General features: G+C 42.3%; 1 protein-coding gene across 1 annotated transcript in view; it reads right to left on the minus strand.

The window, feature by feature from the left end:
- Window positions 1-22,088, minus strand: part of SNTB1 (syntrophin beta 1) — a 192,501-nt gene that overhangs the window by 52,945 nt on the left and 117,468 nt on the right. The window contains exon 3 of the mRNA XM_016156574.2: window positions 8,061-8,268. Coding sequence (XP_016012060.2) covers window positions 8,061-8,268 — 208 coding nt within the window. The remainder of the gene's footprint in view (window positions 1-8,060; window positions 8,269-22,088) is intronic.

Raw genomic sequence — 22,088 nt, forward strand, 5'->3', positions numbered from 1 at the left:
CCTCTGCCAAAGTTCCCTTTACTGGTGCATCCAACCCTCACCTGACGTGGATATTGACTGCTCACAGCATAACCCTTCTCCTTCTCTAGAAAATTGCCTTAGCTGATAGCGGTGGCTCACAGCCAGTGGCTGACTTATATGTGGGTACCAGTTCCTGACTTCCTTGGCGTAAGATAAGAGAGCTCTGTGCTGTAATTCATGCTTCAGAGCTCCTTGTGGGATCGCCTTGAGGCTAGACCTTAGCTAATGCCACCTCTATGCTTAGTTTCCTCCCTGTCTATGATGCTTCCTTCACTTCCTTACAGGTTTCTCCCAAGAGTTGTTAAATTAATTAAACAAGAAGGCCATTAGACTGAGGTGGCTCTAATGCCCTGGGAGACTGTGAAAGCAAACCAAAATCCAAGCCTGGAATTGGTCTCAAGGTTATAAAATTAAAACCTAGAGATAACCAATCACTAACAACCAACGAGGCTTGAAGCTATGCCAATCGATAATTTTCTTACTTTGCTTCCGCACTTTCTCTGTATGAGTCTTTCCCAGAGCACCTGTCAGTCAAGTGCTTATAACCACATCTAGGTTGGCGCTGCCCAAATGGAATTAATTTTTGCACAAATGAACTTTTAAAAGTGTTAATATACCTCAGTTTATCTTTCGACAGAGCCTTCCATCAGTAAGTACTCCTTAAGATTCTTCATCTAAGAATTGGGTTCTAAAAAAAACTATAACTTACATTAATCTGTGCATTGAAAGGCTTAAAATTTCCATGCTGCCTTGACATCTTTGAGCTTCACAGGGGCCAAAATGCCTACTGGTGAGCCCTCCCTGCTCTCATCTGTTAGACCTACCACCCGATAGGTTTCCCACTCAGCTAGTTCCCTTTTCAACTTAGCCAGCTGCACTCCGCCTAGTCCTCAACCTTACTTTCCCCGATAGCCTGCAAAAGTATTCAAACAAGCCAATCACATCCTCCCATGGCAACCAGGGAGCACCTCACCCTCTTGTTACTACAAAGCCTGCCTCCCACAGCCCCTGTCTCACTCTGCTCCCTATGTAACCCCCACGTGGCCCTGCGTGGCGCGTGATGTCCTCCTGCCCAGGCTCTGGGTATATGTGACTAAGAAACTGCTGCCAGTCTCACCTGCCCATTGCTGAGCGGCATGTGTTTGGCCATCTCACACTATTTAGCATAGGGATCCTTCCCTATGCTAAATAATGGAAATCAATAGGAAAATCATTTTTTTTTTCTTTACTAAAGCTACGGAGCTTTGCTGGAAGAGATCTCTTTTATAAAAGAAGTGCAATTCGTAATGACAAGAGAGAGAAAATGAAGTTCAGCAAAGTCTTCTAGCCACATAAGCAGGCAGCGGGAGCCTTCTATTCTGAGCCCTGCGGTCTTCTCCACAGAGACTGAATCAGGCCCATGTGAATTTGTGGGAATCGGCCTGCAAGAATGAAGTGTACGCGCCACCCTCTCTCCCCCATGGGCAGCTCTGATGTTTCCTTGGTGAGAATGACTCACATCACTACACTGCACTGTGAAGTCATGTAGAAAAACGGGCATATTTTCCATGCTTTCATTATAGCTCCCTCTGCTACTTACTCGCCCACCCGTCTATCCCAATTTGAAATCTCTGGTTTTTATTAGAGAGAATGGAAGATGGCGGAAATCTAAATTACGTTCACCTTGGCACACTTACTTTAAACACTTGTAGTAAGGGACCAAGAGGGAGATAGATAACCAAGCTGCCGCCAGGTTTTCCTCAGCCTCGCTCCATCTCAGAGGTGACTCACTCGGGCACTTGATGACCAACCGCCTTTTAGAGCAACACGACATGCCTATTAGCACTTAATTGCATTACCAGTCTGTTTCCCAGCATAGCAAACAGTCTTGATTTGAGGATGATGCAAGTCCAGGGAGCCTGGACAGTGGTCTATTTCCAAGTATCAGATGGGAGCTCCCTCAGGTCAGAGACTATTTTCTCCCTGGAAGAAGTGGTGAGGAATTCTCACTTAGGTGATTGTTAGGCAGATGGTGGAGCTGACATATTTATAGGCTCCAGAAATATCTTTCCATTAATTATACCGCCAACATCTTGATTACAAGCATTCCGTTTTACTCAGGCCAAGGCTATTTTACATTCGCACTTGAGATTTTTCTAATATAGGTGGGAAATGTAACTAGAGAATGAGATTACTGGGTTTGTTATTTTTACCTGAAACTTTGGGCGATAAATAAATTGCCATCGTTGGATCTAAAATTGATGATGGTCTAGTGAATTATGTGAGAATATATAGGTAGATTTACAGATAGATATAGATAGATGAATGAATAGATCGATGTAGATGTATAAGACAGATGAGTGGATAGATAGAAATAGAAATAGATGGGGGGAGGGGTGGAGAGAGACAGAATAGATAGATGAGCGAGAGAAAGAGAGATGGGGGAGGCAGTCCTGCCTAGTGCTGGACAATTAGAATGATTGCGCAAGCTGAGACAACATTATGTAGTCCTAATAACCAATTGGAAAAATTAATAATGTTCTATTGCCTTTCAAAGATTTTATTAGAACACTAAAAATTGTTTTACTCACTTATAAATGTATAGAGAAATGGAAAAGTAAAACTAACGTTTAGTAATCTATCATTTAAAACATTAAAATGATGGAAAATTAACGTGCTTTATTGCCTGTCAAAATAACTTTTCAAGAGCAGTTTGAACAGGGCTGTTGCCTTGTCCTTATCATACAACTTTATGATACAGAGAGAGCGTCTTTTCTAGGCCTTGGCAAGTTGTCACGCTCCTTTCTTTCTAAGTCGGGATCAGCAAGCAACATTTTAGACTTTGTATTTTCGATGATGTGAAATGTCTCTGAGGGTTCCTGTAGTGGGACGTCTTCCAGTGGTGTCGCTTCCTCTGGGGCGTCTTTCTGCACTGCGGCTCTCTTCATCGACATTTGTAAGTTCACCTTCACTGAGTTCTTCTGGCCGAGTATCAAGAGTCTCTTAAACGGTATCGCTGTCAACACTCCTATGGTCAGCTGTTTCTTCCGTCAGTCTATTTACACTGGATTTGAATTTCATTTCCAGACTTATCACCTGGGTCCCTTTATTAACTCACCTTAGGTGAAAGCTTTGGGCTTGTATGTTCGAAAGAAGGGCTCAAACTCTGGCTCTGCCATTTACTAGAGGAGTGATCTTAGAAAAGTTATTCGTTCTCTTCAAGCTGACCTCGTAAAAAAGAGATTATTTAAAGCACGTTGCCTGAAACAGACTGGGCACATCGTAAATACTAATTACCAACTTCCCTTCCTCCAATAACACCCAAGGGAGGCACAGTGCTATAAATGTTCCCATTTGAAAGAATCTGAAGTGGATACATGGAAAACTGAGAACCGAACTTGCATCTCAGAGCTTCCAATTAAGTTTTATTGTTTTGTCACTTTGTGTTTTAGTGTTTTTAATCTGACATTAGTTTGCAAACTGAGATAACAGGGTGAAGCAAAGGCAAGACCTGATGAACTAAGAACAAAACAATTCAACAATTCTGCCATGTCCCTGTTTATTATTGATTTTCTAAGTACCAAGAGAGTTACAACTTTGTTTTTCTCATTTCTGAAACTGGACCTTTGAAAACACCTCAGTGATAACTGTAAAAAGATTAACTAAAGAATATTGATTAAAAAAATGTGTTTGGGGCATGACACATTCTATAATTCAGGGTAGGGATCAGCATTCACGGACCCTTTTGAGACAGGTTGTGGCCTGCAAGCAGTTAAAGATGTTGAGACTAATATGATCGTGGGAAAGACTCTACATTGTGCACCTGGCCCATCTACAGGTGAGGGAGCTCACAGGGGAAAGGAACACAGGACCTGTCACTATGGTGGAGTTAATAGAACAGGAAGTCAAGCTCTCCTTGGAATATGGCCCCAGTTCAAAGGCTACTGGACCAGCACTGACCCTGATACTGTAGTGAGTTCAGAGAATGACTACTAGAGTTTAAGGAAAGAATAAAACTGATTTCAGTGGATTCTTTTATAAGTTAAATAACTTATGATATCACAGCATTGTTCCACTCTCTAATTATTTCTGTATTTGAGTGTAACTTTAGATAAAACATCTTCCATCTCTGGGACCCAGATTCCTCATCTGGAGAAAGAAGAGGTTGGGTTGGATCACTCACTGTCTTTGCTCAGGCTGCGATAACACAATACTATAGATGGGCGGCTTAAACAACAAACGTTTCTCACAATTTTGGATGCTGAAAGTCCAAGTTCAGGGTGCCAACATGGGGTTCTTGTGAGAGTCTCCTTCCTGGCTTGTAGAAGGCTATCCTCCCACTGCATCTTTCTATAGTAGATAAACACAGCGTTGGTCTCTTCATCCCCCATAAGGGCATCAGTCCCATTATGGGCACTCTACCCTCATGACCTCATCTAAACCAAATTACCTCCCAAAAGCCCCACCTCCAAATACCATCACATTGAAGATGAAGGCTTCAGTGTATGGATTTGGGGGAGATATAAATATCCAGTCCAAAGCAATCATTCCTAAGTTCCCTTCTCTCTTATTTTGCATATGAAGGTTCCCTACTGTCCACCAAGTCAAAGTCTAACCATTTGTCCAGCTTTCAAGATCTTCCATGATTATACGTCACCCAAAGTACCATATTTGCTTGTCACCTTCCTCCAGAGTGAACCCTCACCTCCCTATAGACCTGTCCCCACAAGCCATATTAACCCATTACTTTCCCTTTTTTTCTCATGCTCATTGTCCTCTTTTGGAGTGAGTGCCCTGAATTCTCTCCAGTGACTCATGAATGAGCCATATTGTGGAAGCCATTCTTCCCGTTCCCAGACTATCTCACAGAGAAGAATAATGTCAACAGAAAGTTCTCCTGTGTAGAGAAGAGGTGGTTTTAGGATTTGCACTGAACAGGATTTTAAAAGGGAAGTTGTTGTTTCATATTGTTTTAGTTTATGTAAATGCCAGTTCTAAAAACCTGAAATTAACTGTAATATGTACAAATCTTGTCCCAGAGCTACTATTATTAATCCACAAAATCAAACATTAACATTATAGGAAAAGACAAAGGACATCAATTTAAGGTAAATTACAGCTGAATATATATAAGATCACATTTTATATCTTTCTAAATACCAAGTGAATTTGCTGATATTTGTGATAATATAAGAAAACCACAGTATTAAGGATTTGCCATTCATTGTAACATTTTGCTAAAAACCATTCATACGTCTCCACACTAGGATTCAGTATTAAATATTTATTCAAAAAAGATTCCTGTAGTCTTGATCTATGGTAATCTTTTGAGAAGTTTTGAAGATGAAGGCAACAAAAGATATTCTTACTTCTGATCATTGTCCGTGATAAGTCATTATTGCTGTTATGGATATAATGCATAATACAATTTAAAGAAACAACTGTCATGATTATCTGAAATTACATCAAAAAGCAATACTCTAAAAACGGGAAGAGCTTTTTGTACATCTTTATTATTTTTCCTAATAACACATCTACTGGTTAATTTGTGATAAGCAAAAGGCATAAGCAGATAATTTATAAGTGAGAAAATGGAGCCTTTGGAAAAAATTTAAAAATCACTGATAATGATCCAATACTATTTTTCAACTATCCAAACAAAATGATAATGACTTTAAATGTAATTTGTATTAAAAGAGATGAGAGAAAAGGACTTTCCGGAGTGGAGACCATCTCAGTTATCTGGAGGGTGGAGAGATGTGTGTTCTGGGCAGCCTCCCGCGGCCCCTCCAGATCCAGGTTCTACCCTTTTCCATTCTGCTCTGTGTCCTGGGAGGCTGACCCCAACAGAGTGCCTCCCTGGGGCCCCCTTGCCTCCGCTTCCAGTCACCCCAGCCAATGGGAGACACTAGGAGATCAGTGGGCAGGGCTTGTGTCTCCCTCCAAAGTGAACCCTCACCACTCTTAGCGGGTAGCCCTTTCCTCAGCTACAAGTCTTGCTAGGTTTTACGAGTCCAGCTGCTGTACTTAGCTCTGGAATGCTTTGTCTCTATTGGCTTCCCTTCCCTTGGTCACACCTTATAAATTATTCCTGCAGTAAATCCTTTCCGATCATCCCTTCTGACTTTGCCATCTACCTCCTGCCAGGACCTTGAAATATGTGGCACATCTCCATGTCCACTCAGGACCTTAACGAAGTGAGCACACGTCTCATCCCAATCAATTCCTCTCCTTTTCCTTCTCTAGTGAACATCTGTTGCCTTTCCTTCCCCAGAATCCTTTTAGTTTTTTCCTTGTACAGCAGCCTAATTTTCCATTAGAGAACCCGTTCTCCTCATCTCTGAGTGCACATGGCTTGGATGAGGCTGATATCAGCCCCAACCCGGTGCTGAACATATGATCTTAGTATAATTAGGCTTAATCTTAGGTCTTCTTTTGGAACTATGAGGGCAAAGAGACCTCTATTAACTGAAACAGCTGGCTGTGAGGAGAAATACAAGCCTGGAAAAGTCAGGTTAAGGAAGAGGGCTTGCCTGAGTATAAACCAATGGAGTGGGCACCGTACTAAAAGATAAAGAGGCAGGCCTAATATTGTTATTTGAACCCCTAGATCCCACCCTGCCTGAAGCTTAGCCTTGGACATTGTAGTTATCAGCAACTGTACATTCTCTTTTTTGTTCAAGCTGAACTGAGCAGAGCTTTCTGTCACTTGCAGATGGAAGATTCCTTACTAATAGGCCTTCTCCCAATAAAAACATATTTGGAGTGAGTAATAATTAGAGATGTTAAAGACTGTGACTTCTAAAATGATATCATCCAGATTTGCAGCGCCGTCTACATCAAAAACCCTGACACATAAGGTTACAAGAGGCACCTGTGGTTTGTGTTTATTATGATTTTGGAGCTACCACTACCTGCATTGTCCCTTTAGTCCTTTGAAATCTGTGAGAGATGGGCCAGTACCAAACCAAACAGCTCACTTTGTGTTGAACTTTGTAGCCAAGCCCCATGCATGAACTGGTACGAACAAAGAACAATGGTGGAAAACAGCCGAAAGCTATGTTCAAGCATTATTTTCAAGTGCCATTTGACTGGGCCTTCTCAGGTGACATGGTTCACTGGCAGGAATACTGTTATTGTGACGATCATTATTCCATTTACCGCCTATTAGACTACGAGTCACTGGGAGGTCAGACTGTCCCTAAAGCCCAGTGTTCCTGAGCACTCAAGGTCAAGTTCAAGGGACAGCAATCAGGTGTAGGGACAATGGCGAAAACTCAATCCTTTGAAATGAAGAGAAAGGTTAACTCTCAGGAGATCACTGCAAAGTGTGTTTTACTATCTTCAACGGATCATGTAGCTTGGGAAAAGAAATCAGAGTGACAGTGCCAACATGACCCCAGGCCCTTGCTACAGCAGCTGTCCTCCCTGAGAACACAGACTAGGGCTTTGTTCAGATTTACACACCCCTCCCACTCTAGTCTAGCACCATGCCTTGTACAAAATAGGTACTCATCAATGACATTCAGGGTCTGCCAGCTTGAAAATAAGATATAAGACATATGAAAAGAATTAGCATATAAGCATTGCTCAAAGAAATTCTTGCCGATATTATTACTGCAATTATTTGTAAATGTAGCTGCATTATTAATAAGCAGCTTCATTGAAACCCACACAAATCCTTTTAAGCAACAATTCCAACCTCTTTACCTCCCACGGCATCAGCTCCGTCGTGAGTTCGAGTTGGTATTCCTAACCTTGATATGGTGATGGGAGAATCAATGTCCCTCCACTCACCCACTCACTCATCCATTCGACAATTAGTGACCACCTGCTATTTGCCACATGTTGGCATATACGTGAGGGAATCAAGGTTGATCAAGATACAGCCCCTGTACAATGCAAAGGCAAACCCGTTGGAGACGGACAAGAAATCCAAACAGACAGACTGTGAACGAGGGACTCAACCTACGGAGTAAGAAAACTGACGTCGGTGGATGCCACCGGCGCTGGTGAAACCCTGGGCAAAACGACTATGACGTGGGGAACATTTTCCTTACCTTTTCTGCAAGCCAGCCAAGGTGTCTGATCTCTCGGCTCCCGGCAATGCCTGTTTGCCCCAGCTGCTCTCTGACCTCGGCGATCACTTGGGACAGCAGGTCACTGACGTTGGAATGGATGGCACTGAACCAGGCCTGGGCGGTGGCTGAGTCCTTGCTCCTAAGGATCACTGTGTGCTTAGCATCTGGAGAGTGGACTTCGAGCTGCCTGGAGAAGCAGAGAGAAGGGTGAGAACGCTCCCTGGCTGAGCCTGCTTCCTCAAGTCCCGAACCACGAAGGTGAACAAATTCTTTACTCTTACTTTTTAGACTTTGTCAGTTTCGCATGGTTTACCTTAATGGTCTTGTCATTCACTCACTCATTCATTCACTCATTCATTCATCCATCCACAAATATTTATTGAGGGCTCAGGCACTGGCCTACGTTCTGGGGGGGCATAGATATCCAATCACCGTGTCACCTGAATTAAGAATGTCTGGTTTTCCTGTTATTGAGCTGACTGGCTTATTTGTGGCACTGTAACAGGACTTCGAAACTGTGAACTGATATTAACTTTTACCTCTCAATCCACAGAGTATTTTAATAATATATCCTTACTGCTGCTGGCAAGAAGTAGATAAAAATATCTAGCCACATGCTTAATCCTATTGTTTATTGTTAATTGTGAAATTTTTGAATCAAAGATGGCCAAACTCTGCCTCCTTTAGGAACCCTGACTGTGGTGCATTTTCTTACCACTTACCCTTCCTTGGACATCTGTAGTGAAGGAATGAAATGGCGTAGAAAGGGTTAACAATGAGGAGACACACGCACTGAGAGTGTTACGTTTAAAGCCGGCACCAAAACTTATGCCAGAGCTCCAACTGGACCATCAGAGGTACAGAGTGAAGGCTCTGAATACTGTAACTGAGGTAAAAGGAGGAAATTCTAGACGAACATTTTTTTTTTTACTTTAAAATTTTATTTTGAAGGGCTTACAGATTAATGCCACATTGCAAAAATAGTACAGTGGTCTGTGGCTACCTTTCACTCAGTTTCCCTCGATGATGGTTATAGTTTACATAACTATGACGCACTATGAAAACCGGGGAACTGGCATTGGTGCGGCGGAGGCGCACGGTTCTGCGCCATCTCATCCTGTGCAGATGCCTGTCACCACCACTGCGATCAGGGCCCAGGACCATTCCATCACCACAGTGCTCGCCGTCTATCCTGCATTTAGAGTCATGAGCGCTCCTCTCCCGATCGCCATCCCAAATCCCTGGCAACCATTAATTAACCCGTTCTACACATCTATAACTTTGAGACAGGTAATTTTTATTGTGGACAGAAAAAATATATTTTATTCATTCATGTATACATGCCAGGAAATACCATTTATTCATTCATGTTTACGTTAGAAAGATATAGGGATTGGGAAATTCGACACTGAATAAAATGATCCACTTATTCATTTCCTTTCGTCTTTTAATAATTATGTTATCCTTCATTGAGTATTTACTATCTGCCCGGTAAAATGTTAAATCGTCTTTAGATTATTTTATATAATTTTCCCAACAGCCCTCTGCCTGATATACTAAGTCCATTTAACGAGAGGAAAACCTGAAATCTGGAGGGAGGCGAAGAGAAGTGATTCATGACAGGCCACACAGCTGGCGATACTGGGATTCGAACCCACGTTGGTTAGGCTCGGAAGCCCATGAATTAAATGCTGTGTGATGGTGTCTCTCCTTTAGACTGGACAGCTTCCAGCAGGAGAGCGTCATTGTCTTCTACAGCTGTCTAAAGTCCTCGTCACCAGCAAACGTGCCCCAAAGTGTCCTACTTCGCTCCTGCGTTTCAAAATAACAATTCTGCAGATCACCTGAAAACCAGAAGTCCCAAGTAACCTGGCCTCATTTACATTTGAAACCAACTTTTCACAGTGAGTGAAACTTCTTACCTGTAAACTTAAACTGTAGAAAAGGAATGATGTAGAAAGTGGAATGTATCTAGGGGAGTTTAAGCAATAATTCGCATTTTTTTTTTTATAAGAAATTTGCAAAACAAGCCTTCTCGTGGAGACGCCGAAGGTTTTATGTGATGAGATAGGGAATTTGTTAGGTGACATTTGTCCTCATCCAGAAGAAAAAAAATCTCAGGCTTCTTGGGCACTTCTCAAAGAAATGAGCGGTCAGCCTGGGGCGAGCTGCCCTTCCCTCCCGAAGTTCCTGCTCTTCAGGAAAGGTGTGCACAGCCAGAGGCAGACCAGCGTTCTCAGAAAGTGTTAATGAGCTCAACTCGCTTTTCAAAGTATGCTACCAATGTCTATTGTTCCAGGAATTTAAAAAAGGTGAATATTTCTTTTATAATATTTTCTTTTGAAGATCTGGATTTGCTTTTAAAGAAATGACAGCTTGGGAAGCAGCTACTCCCCAGGTATCACCTCCACACACACACACACACACACACACGCGCGCGCGCGATACCAGCAAAAAAGAAAGGAAGGAAGAATATTTCCTTTGTTGGGTTGCCAGCACATCCCCAGGGGAAAGCTGACTTGTAAACAGAGGTACAGGCTAGTGAAGGGAGGCCCATTCTCCCCAGGTTTTAAGACAGTCTTTATCATTATTAATTTCTAAGTAAGATTTTAAGTATAGCATATAGAGAGAAAAGGGCACAAATTGTAGTGTGCGGCTCAACTGTCTTTTTGCAAAGGGAACACATTCATGTAACCACTGCTCAGATTAAGAAGCAGAGTATTACACACATCCCAAGGGACCCCTTTCACAGTCCCTTTCCAGTTATTATCCCCCAAAATAACCACTAGTAGGATTTCTCACCATGGATTACTTATGTCTCAGGCAAAAAGGGTGAGGCTTCGTTTGTTTGTTTCCATCTGTTGTCGTTGCCCGCAGTATAGGAAGGATCTGGGACTCTTTCTGAGGCCCAAGGCTTGTCAGTGGTGGTTCTCATGGTGCAGCCACCAATCAGCAGCAGCAGCACCTGAGAACTTCTGAGAAACGAAAATTCTTGGTCCCCGCCCTGGACCCACCGAATTACAGGTGAGGCCCAGCGGTCACCCTCCAGGTAAATCTGATGCAATTCAAGTTAGAACAAGGGTACTCTCCAAGTTCATAAGGACAAGCTCTGAGCTTGGTTGTTCGCCAGGGCTCCCAGTGGCTGATATGCTGAAAGGTGAACTGACCTGCCCCAATCGGTCTCAAAGAAAGCACACATTGGACACAAAATAGAGAGGCCTGTACTTTTTAGAGACCCTCCCCCACCCCCCCCACCCCCACCCCCCAAAAAAGCAGGCATTCTCAAAAGCATTCCTTGGAAACCTGTAATTTTGTTGTTGTTGTTGTTAATCATTTAAGTAAATGCAGAACCTGCGGCCCCATCCCAGACCTATTGAGAAAAAGTTTCTAGAGGCCGAGAGGCCGAGGCCTGGGCATATGCTCTAAATGTTCCACAAATTACCTAGGTTACGCATCATGGCAGGCCTCTTCAAGGCCAAGCAGAAACCCCGAGTAACAAATTCCCCTGGAATCAAGTGGCTTTAAACTTCAAACACTTGTTACTTCACAGCATCTGTGCATTATGAATTTGGGAGCGGCTTTAGCTGAGTGGTTCTGGCTCGGGGGCTTCCTGTTGCAACAGCGATCCTGACTGGGCTGAGGATCTCAGACGCAGCACTCACATGATTGTTGGCAGGAGGCCTCAGTTCCTCGCCATATGGGCCTCTCCAGGGGCCGCCCGAGTGCCTTCATGACGGGGTAGTTGGTTTTCCCCCAGAAAGCAAAGAGGAACTACTATTGCTTTGATGACCTGGTCTCCAAAGTCAAATACCATCACTTCTGGTTCATTTCTGTTTTGTTAGAAGTCAGTCACTAAGTCCAGTGCACACTCATGAGAAGGAGAAGTAGGCTTTACCTCTTAAAAGAAGAGAATCAAAGAATCTGGGAACATATCCTGAAACCACCATGGAGAGGCTTTGGATAAAGCAAAGCTCTGGAGAGTCTGTCCCAAATGTAAAAGGAGACCGTTGTGGCTGGGACCCGGCAGCCTCTAAAGAGCTTATCGGTTTGGATGAAGGAGGAGACCATTCTTTCCGACTGAGCTGCAGCTCCAGGTTACAAAGTAAGACAGACTGTGCACTCGAGATAGGGGTCCGTGACACCAGGAGGGATGAGAAAGTCCCTCTCATTAACACAGAGGAGCGGCATGAAACCATGAAAAATGATGGGGCCTAAGACTTGTTGGCTGGTCTGGCACAGAAGAGGTTGTTTGCACAATGAGTAAATGAAAGAATTCCGTAATCTCCACTCACTTCTCCCTCACCCCCAAAGAACCCAAAGAGGAAGAACAAAAGGGGATATGACTTCCCTTTCAATACCAAATGAGCTCCACTATCTAAAGCAAACACTAAGTAGCTGGTGGTACTAAAGTCCCCAGAATCTCTGAGTGACGACTGAAGATTGTAAACAAGGTCAGGGGGTGGTTTTTACATTTATTACCTAGCACAAACCTCGAATGCACACATTTTGGCCTAATTCGTCATTTAATTACATCTTACCAAAATAGGATGCAGTGCAACACACTTTTTAGAGGATTAGCGACAGAGAAAGAAATTCCATTTCTGGAATGGCTGTGTAGTGGTTCTTCCAGTAGCCCATTATCTCCCCAATTCAAAGCATGTGTGAGAGGAAGTACTTGTTAAGTACATGGATTTTTTTTTTTTTAATTAAATCTGGCTCTAAAACTTGTTGGCTACGAGGCCTTAAGGAAGTTACTTGACCTCCCTAAGCTTCACTCTCCTTATCTGTAAAATGGCTCAATACACTTACCTCTCAAGATTACTGGAAAGACTGCATAAGATAATATATGCACGAGATGTCTTAGTGTTAAGCTGATCTTGATTGATTCTGGTTTAAGTTCTAGTTTCCAATGAATAACCTTCTCTAACTTGTGTACAACGAAATGGCTGTGGTCCAGTGAGGTAGGGAGAATCTTCCAGGGTGTGCTCTGGTCCAACTCTTTTTCAGAGTCTTTGGACTTGGAGGAAAATGCAAGCCCCGGAAAAATTGAAAACGTTACACAAGGACTATTTCTAACATCTCGGAATGGAAAAAAATAGCTTTGGGGAGAGATGCTTGAGTCTTTTGTGAGATAGTGAAAGATCTGGGGCAAACCTGATAATACATCTCCCCTTATTCCATCTACCTCTTCGTTCTACCTAAAAGAGCTCTCTGAGGATCCAGCTCAGGAGGAGCACAAGTTGATATGATTATGGCCGTAACTAGAGCTACGACCAAGTTCCTTTGCTTCCTCAACTGCCTAACCTAACCAGTGACTATGGGAATGAAAAGAGATGGGACACAGTTTCAACTTTCTAAAGTATTTTGCTGACGACCTACCCCAAAAGGACCATTTTGTAGGGTCAAATATTTCATGTAACCCATTCTTTCAAAAATCAGTTTCCACTCCAATAATTACTTCATCAATTTCTAAGCGTACGGAAGGAGATAAAAATGAAGAAATGAAGTAAAAAGAGGGGAGGAAAGAAGAGGGAGAGGGAAAAAAGGAAAATAAGACAAACTCAAGAGTGGAAAAATAACTAAGTGGTGTGTGAAGATGCCACTGTGGCCGGGTGATTGAAATCATTAAAGTCAGGGAACCAAAAATGCCTAATACAATGGAAGTGGAAAAAGCACAAGGCAGAACGCTGAGCACAGCATCCTGTCACCGACATGAAATGACCTGTGCGGACGCTTGGAAACGTGGGGACTGGGCCTGGAGAGGCGTCCAGGTGGGTTCAGTTAGGGAGGAAATTGAGTGACAGGAAGACAAGATTAGGACGGAGACTTTTCATTGCATAACTTTGTATCTTCTGAATTCTGCCCCATGTACATCCATTAGGGGTTCACTGTGTTTGAACAAAAGAGGAAGGGGAGAAAGAGCAGGAGAGCTGGACTGTTGGTTAAAACGACCTTGTCTCAGGTCCAGGCTCTGTCACTTGTAAGCTAAGCTGCCTTCTGGACATCCGCAGTTCTGTCTGCCCAGTTCCCATTCCCGCTTCTGGTAACAGGCTTTACCCCCTGTTCTCAGTCTATGTGGTTTGGGGGCTTCATGATTTGAGGATTGTAAATGTGATGCAACTTGGACAAAAGAGATCCAGGCTCGGGATTTCTGTATTAGTCATTTCTGGATTGTTTCTTTTCTCATCATATATACTGAGGGGTCTGATATCATTATGGATCTGCTTGCTGATGGGCATCTGGCCAGCATGAGGGGAGGGTCTGCCTGCAGATAAAGCCGACCCAGAGAAGAGCAGAGCTGAGAGCTGGCAGACCTGGATCTAGTCGACCCGACACTCAGTATATCCTCACACTTTTCTCCTATGTTCCCTTTTTGAGTTGGGTTGTTGTCAAATGCAACTAAAAGTCCTGACTCATACACTGACCACAAATAGGTCACTTAATTTCTATGAGCCTCGAGTTTCTTTATACCTTATAAAATAGGAATGATGATGATGATGAAAGTGATAACGATTATAATGAAGGTGATAATAACCTTTCACTGGTTACTACAGCATCAAATGAGATTACAATTGTGAAAATGCTCTGTAACTTGTAAATCTTGTTGTTAGTAGTTGTCATTTATGCTTGTAGCATTTTAAGAATCTCCTGTTGGCTCAGTAATTGGAAAAAAGAACATTAGTGAATGCAATGCTTTCGTATTGTATTTTGTATTGTACTGAAGCTCTCTCTTAGCTATACTATTAGTAAAGAGACGAGGCATGCATACTGAAACAGAAAATCCCAGTAAATCTCCTGGGTTACAAATTAAAGTTGGAGACATGCAGTGATTTCTTTGCAAATGCGCATAAAGACACACTGTGTTTGCAAGTATTCCAGAATGCTCAAAGGCATTTAGCATGCGTTGGGTGCTGGCAGGGTTCCCCAAACCCCAGGCCATGGACTCCTACAGGTCTGTGGCCTGTTGGGAACCGGGCCACGCAGCAGGAGATGAGCAACAGGCCAGGGAGTGAAGCTTCACCTACATTTGCAGCTGCTCCCCAGCGTTAGCATCATTGCCTCAGCTCTACCTAGGATCATCAGGCATTAGATTCTTGTAGGAGCACCTGTCACGGATGCCAAAAAGGTTGAGGACCGCTGCAGAGGAAAGGAGAGTACATGGTCCCTGTCCCCAAGAAGCTCACCACGTGTAGTAAGTTGAGTAGTATCCCCTCACCCCAAATTTATGTCTACCCAGAACCCTAGCACATAACTCATTTGGAAATAAAATCTTTGCAGAAGTAATTAAAGCAAGGACAGAGGTGAGAGCCTTATCTCATTAATCTACCCGCTGGATTAGCGGGGGTCCTAAATCCAATGAGAGAGTGACTATAACAGACAGAAAAGACACACAGAGACACAGAGGAAACAGCAATGTGAGGCAGAGTTTCAGACTGGAGTGACGCCTCTACAGGCCAGGGGATGCTGAGGATCTGACCACCAAAAGCCAGGAGAGAGGCAGGTGACGGTTTTTCTCTGAGTCTCGGGATACAACCAGCCCGCCAACTCCTTGATTTCAAACTTCCAGCCTCCAAAACAGAGAGGATAAATTTCTGTTGTTTTCAGCTTTAACTTGTGTCCACTTTGACATGGAAGTCCAAGAAAACTAACACACTATGTAACTACCTTCCTGTGCACGGCCAAATGGGGACTGTACTGATGTTTAAAGTACATGGTTGCTTAAAGTAACTTGTGAGATGCAGCCCACTTAGAACTGTGGCAACCACGCTTCCGTTTCAGTTAAAAAGGCTTCTCCTTGGCAAAAACAAACAAAAAATAAAAACATACTCTCATCAACATTCAATCTAGAAAGAAAAAGGGAACCCTTCTCAACGAGGGACCTATATAAAGCACCCAGAAGCACTCTCACACACAGTAGGCCTACGCTCAGTAAATCAGAGTGCCTTCCGCTACCTCCTCAGCGTTAAAAAAAAAAAATCGAGACAACTTATTCGCTAGCTGATGAGTCCTATATTTCTGGAACTGGGAAAGAGGGGGGAGGGAGTAAAGGAGCAATAAAGTCAGGATGGCTGATTGGAGCTATTTTCAGCTGGGCCAGTCTTTTATAACTCCTATTTTGTTCCCCAGTCGAACTGACCATTGCTTGATGAATTGTGTTTATCTGTAGTTCAGCGATAAAGTTCTCTTTTAATTCCCTGCTGAATAGAAATATTTAGGGCAATGCCACAGCTGTGTTTATTCTCACACTCCACCACAGTTATGTAAATACTGCCTATGGAACTATTTCTGATAAAGGCCTATACCAACCCCGAGGAATTATACGCTCACTCTAGATGTCTGCCAAGATGAGCAGCTTCGATCCAGCTTGGCACAGCATATGAATGATATCACAGCTTCTCAGAGATCATTTGGCAAACCTCACAATAAAAGAGTAATTTTCTTCCCCTCTCACTCTCTCAAAAGCTCCTGCTGAGCCAAATAATATTTCCCAGCATTCTCGACTCCCCCTGTTTAGAAACACGAAGCTAACACATAAACCTGACACACAAAATTAATAAATAAAACAAAACTCGCAACCTGGTAACAAAGGTTTCCAGTGACCTTTCCCTTCCGATGTGAAAGCGGAGAAAATGCAGATGAAGGTCGTGGGGAGGCCGGGCTGGGGACTGTGGGCTTATAGCAACCTCCGGGAATCAAAGGGAATCCAAACCCCATCACAAATATGTGATTCTTATTGTTGATAGAAAATACTTCCCAACAAAGATATGGCACACCATTAACAGCGTCTATTTCTAGATAGAATTTTGAGGTATTTTTATTTCCACCTTTCGGCTTTTCCATAAGTTCCAATTTTTTGGCCATGTAATTAGAAAAATATCAGAAAAAAAAGTGTAAGAAAATGAATGTTTGCACACCTTTCCAATAATGTCATGGGTGAAACAATTCACTAGGAAAATATATTTTTCGTGAAAAAGACAACCCTAAAGGAAAACTTAAGATTCTTTTCAAAAACCCCCAAATTGATTTTAATTTAAAGACTTTAAAAGAAAGATAGGTAGGTAACGACAATATTCACAATGAGGTCCAGGACTTGTCCTGTGAGGATGTAAACGCCACCAAACACGTTTGCCTTTCTCATTGTCTTCTGACCGCCATCCTATGAGGTGAGTTATATCACGGTGCCCACTTCACAGATGGGAAGATGACACGTTACAGGGCCTCATCCAGTCTTCCGGTCAGTGAGAGGCGAAGCCGGATCTGGAACCTAAGTCCATCTGACCCCGACGCCTGCGTCCTAATCATTATGGACTATTTAGTAGGATGTTTGTAAAGTGTGGTGTGTTGCTTCTAAGCGTCGGGACCGTTTTTCGTGCTATTTGCTGATCAGTATCTTTCAACACCCTTCTTGTGTATTTGGAAAATTTTCCAAATTATAAGTTGAGCTTCCCCAAGGTAGAATCCAGAATCCAAGTTCCCAGCTTTCCTCGCAGTTCGGGCACAGAGCCACTCACTGAAAATGGCAGTTCGGATGGAGGCAATGTGAGGAACTAAGAGTGGATGGAATCCATCTTTTGTTAAGTGTGGCGGTGGAGGCATCCAGCTCTTAATGGCAGCAGTGGCAGAGCTTGGCCAGTCTCAAGATGTCACTGGTGCAAACTGAGGCAGTTGCGTGGGCTATGTGATGGTTAAGTGGTATCTTTTCTACAACAACCCTCACAACATGGTTGGGTGTTGAGCTTCTCCGCCCGGCTCTCTGTGAGTGCCCTAATATCCTCAGCCAGAATTGATTCTATTACCTGAAACTACAGTCCTCAGCTAAGAAAGCAGATGTGGCAATCTGGTAGCCGTGATGCGAGCTAACGAGATCGTCTCAGGAATGTGTCAAGTGTGAACAGTTAATGGAAAAGAAGTCAGAAAAGGTGTTCTGCTGTTTTTCTCAAAATCCCATTTCAAAAACAGGTCATGCATGATGTAGTATTCTGCTAAGCTCTGAGGGAACCTGACAATATCGCTCATGTTGGCTCGGATTCAGTTTTTCAGTAACACATAAATTTACAAAATATGTGAAGAATTTCAGCATGTCGGCCTTTCCTAGGGGAATGATATGGTTATCAAAGTTTTAGAAGAAGAGTCAGCTAATGTCAAACCAGAGAAAACATTTTGTCTTTCCACTATACTTTTCATCTGTATTTTACAAAACATTCTGTGGTTTGACTTTACTCAACTGATTTTTTTTTTTTTTGAAAAGCCATCTAAATATACACAGTGCTATGCAGGTTAAATAAATGTATATTCATCTTTATTATCTTAGTACCATATACTGACAAAATAAACAATCCACCCATAGTCCAATCCAGAGCATAGAGTCTGAAGACCATTTTTTTTTTTTGAACGAGATTATTTTGGGCTAGAATTTAGCAAATAAAAATATGGGATGCCCAGTTAAATTTGACTTTCAGGTAAACAATGAATAATTTTTTAGTGTAAATATGTCTCTTGCAATATCTAGTGGTGGAAATGGTGTTAAGTACATGAATTAAAACAATGTATAGAAAATAAAACTGATAAGACTTCATGATAGATTAGCTACGGGGTAGTGGAAACTGTCAAGAATGTCGCCTAGCTTTCTGGCTTAGATAGCTGGATGAATGACAGGGCCAATTACTAAGATAAAAAACTGGAAATGGTTCAGATCTGGTGGGTTTGGATGGATATCTCCCTCTTCATTTGGGTGTCTTGTTATACTCTCAAACTTATAGTGCAGACATATGCAAGCTGCTTAACGGTCTGCTTATTCTATAGCTATTACGTCTTAATGGCATCGACATCGTCCCAAAATCTAAGTTGGATGACCCATTCATCCTTGAAGCCCCCTATCCTCTTCTCTCAGTACCCATTCAGTCTCCAAGTTTTATCAGTAGTACCCTGGGAGTATCTCCTGGTCAGAAGAGCTGGGCAAACCGTAAGTTACCAAGTTTTCTCAGAGGAGCTCCGAAAATCACTTATTTAGGAAAGGACATAAATTTTGTTGGCCAACCTCGATGGGTAGTGATTGCCTGAAATGTTGTCTGGAAAAGAAGCCTGAGGTCTCATTCTGGGTCCAGCTAGGGAAACTGTCCTCATCATTTACTGACGTCTACCAGGGGCATGGGGGTGAGATTAGCAGCACTCGTGATGTGTATTGGACATTCCTAGAAAGCATTCGGGCTTGTTGCTCTCTAGAAACAGGCCACCTCGACATTCCCCGATTGCCTGATCCTTGGAGAGCATCCCAGCTTTTGGTCGTCTGATAATTTCTCCTACAAGGCTCATCTCCCCCACTAGACTATGACTTTCTTGAGGGCATGATATATACCAGAATTACCCTAATATCACTCCTACTGCCTGATACATGGAAGCACTTGCTGGGCTTAGTGAAAGGATGGCTTTGTCTATTGTCACAAGCCTGTTCCATCTTCATGGTGGCTCCTCGTCTAGTTACGTTTCCACAAACGCTTCCCTTTACATTTCTGTTCTTCCGTCTTATTAGAAGGTAACCATTTAAGCTTTGAACAATGGCATTGACTTCTATGGTACAAATTGCTGCAGATTTTTTTTTAATTATTTTTATTTTTATTTTTTTGAGGTTTAGTTTCCCCATTCAAAGTACTTCAGTTTTAATTGATACGCTTAGCATATTAAATAAGTCAAACATGTTTTAATATCCCATGAGAAAGCTAGTTTCCATGGATAATGTGCAATAGTGGTCAACTCAGAAACGCTTATTTCATTTTGTTTTATTTCATTTTAGACAATTTGCCATACGTGATTTGCTTGGGCTAAAATAATCAATTTCTGATCCGTGAGCCTTACCCAGATTAGATTTAAACATGCGCAGCCTTGCAAATGTGAAAAGTAGGGTTAAAAAGATGACATGAAAATAAAGCAACTAAGAATATTAATTTGAGGTGTGTGGATATCTGAGAGCTAAGAACAGTAATGGATGCTGTCTAGCTCATCTATATCAGAATTTCATGTAAAACACTAAGATTCATTTGTTTGACTCATTTATAAAATCTTTGATGCCTTCTCATTGACTAACTTATCAAACTACTTTTCAAGGGCCAGTACCTGACACATAGGGTTTAATGCCCATGAGAAGGGGAATTCAGCACAATTATGGTTCCTATCATCCCTGAGATGATGCTCTAGCAATCTTGGACAAGCCTGCACTTTCTTAAGTATTCAAATCACATGAGAAATTCCTAACGTGAGAGAATAATTCGTATCTGTTTTAGGAGCAGAGTATCTTTAATTAAATTCTCAATAAATTACTGAAGCAATAATTCACTATGTGAAGTTGGCAATTGCTTACACACAGTAATAGTACTTCACCAGTGCCAAAGCATCGCTCGTTCATTCAGTTGTAATCTCTACTAAGTCTTTCTTTACAGGGAGAGAGGAGAAGAAAGAGGGAAAAGAGCAAAAATATTGTATCTCTAAGGCCCCTATATAAATAAAGATGTGTTAACTGCGGAAGGCAGTACATTAGCCATTAATATCCTTCGACAAGGATTATCAATAGCCACCACCCTGCAGGGGAAAAGTCCCGAAGAAGAGACATAAATTGGATGGGGCAAAAAGAATTCAAAGAGGTTCTACCACATGCAAGAACTAGAGCAACCAAGGAATTTGGGGGCAGGAAGTGGGAAAGACCACAGGCAATTTTGGTTCGCAAGGGAGAACTAGATACCAGAGGAAAAGCGGAAGCCACAGTTATTCTAGTTAAACGCATGAACAAATAAATAACCAAAGACAGAACAAGCAACCTAAAAGGAAGGTGGAGGTCATCTAATCCAACCACTCATTTCAAAGGTGAAAAATCTAACTTCTGGAGAGGAGACATGATTGAACCAAGGTCCCATATTATTCAACCTAGAATCCAGACTTTTTAAGAACCATGTTTATACAAATTCAAAGAATGGAGAATTCATGGTGTGCTGGAAGCAAACATATTTTATTTTTATTTTCTAGAGATTGGTCCTAAATGTGGGGCTAGTAGCTTTTTCTGTATTTGAAACACTCACTACAGTACTTTGTAGATATTTTACTGTCAAGGTATTTATGGAAATGACAGCTTTCTAATTATTTTCTCTGTGAAGCCTTTGCTCAATGACACTTTCACCTCTTTTGTAGATAGCAATAATCATTTTCATTACTTGAAGGATTTAAACAAGCACAAACAAATAAATCAGCTCTCCACAAAATTGCTATTTTTAAAAAAATCTGTATCTGAACAATCTAGACAAGTTTCAAACTGTCATGCAATTCTGTGCTGGTTGGACGAGAGGGTGAAAATCAGAATAATGCAAATGTTCATCCCAACTTTCAAAAGGTCAAACTACATAAAATTCAATCTTCCACATTCTTATAGTAAATGCCAGGGGACTAAACAAGTTGGGAAGAGTCCGTCTCTCTGTGAAGCAGCAAAGCTATAAGATTTGTTTCATTTTGTTTTGACGTCATTCTTTTTTTTTTTTTATTTTTGAAGAAAATATGCCTTAACATAGTAGAACTGGAAAACTGTTACAAATTAAGGAAGTTCAGTCAAAGCTTTCTACTTCTTGACAAGCGGGTGCGTAGGGAAGAAGACGCGGGAGAGGGGCCGGCCGTGGAGGGGACGTCGGTGGCCGCTGGCAGGGAGATCTGAGCTCCTGGACTGGTCAGAGGCCTGCCCCAGCCTTCCAGCCTTCCGAACGTGCATTCCCTCCAGATGTAGGGATCAACTGCTTAAACGTTACATCCACCCTTGAGCATGAGGGCTGCTTATCAGTTTAGCCTGGTCTGCTTTTATGAAGACTTTGATATGCTCGCTCCCAAAAAAGTAACTGAATGAAGCCAGAGTGGGGAGTGGGCGGGGCAAGTACAGATAACCTTAATCACACTTGAATCATTCATTAAAAATATTTATTGCATGCCTGCTCTCTGCCAGGCAGTGCTAGGTTCTAGAAACAGAGTCTGACGACA

Source organism: Rousettus aegyptiacus, unplaced genomic scaffold (genome assembly GCF_014176215.1).
Source record: "Rousettus aegyptiacus isolate mRouAeg1 unplaced genomic scaffold, mRouAeg1.p scaffold_m13_p_15, whole genome shotgun sequence".
NCBI lineage: Eukaryota > Metazoa > Chordata > Mammalia > Chiroptera > Pteropodidae > Rousettus > Rousettus aegyptiacus.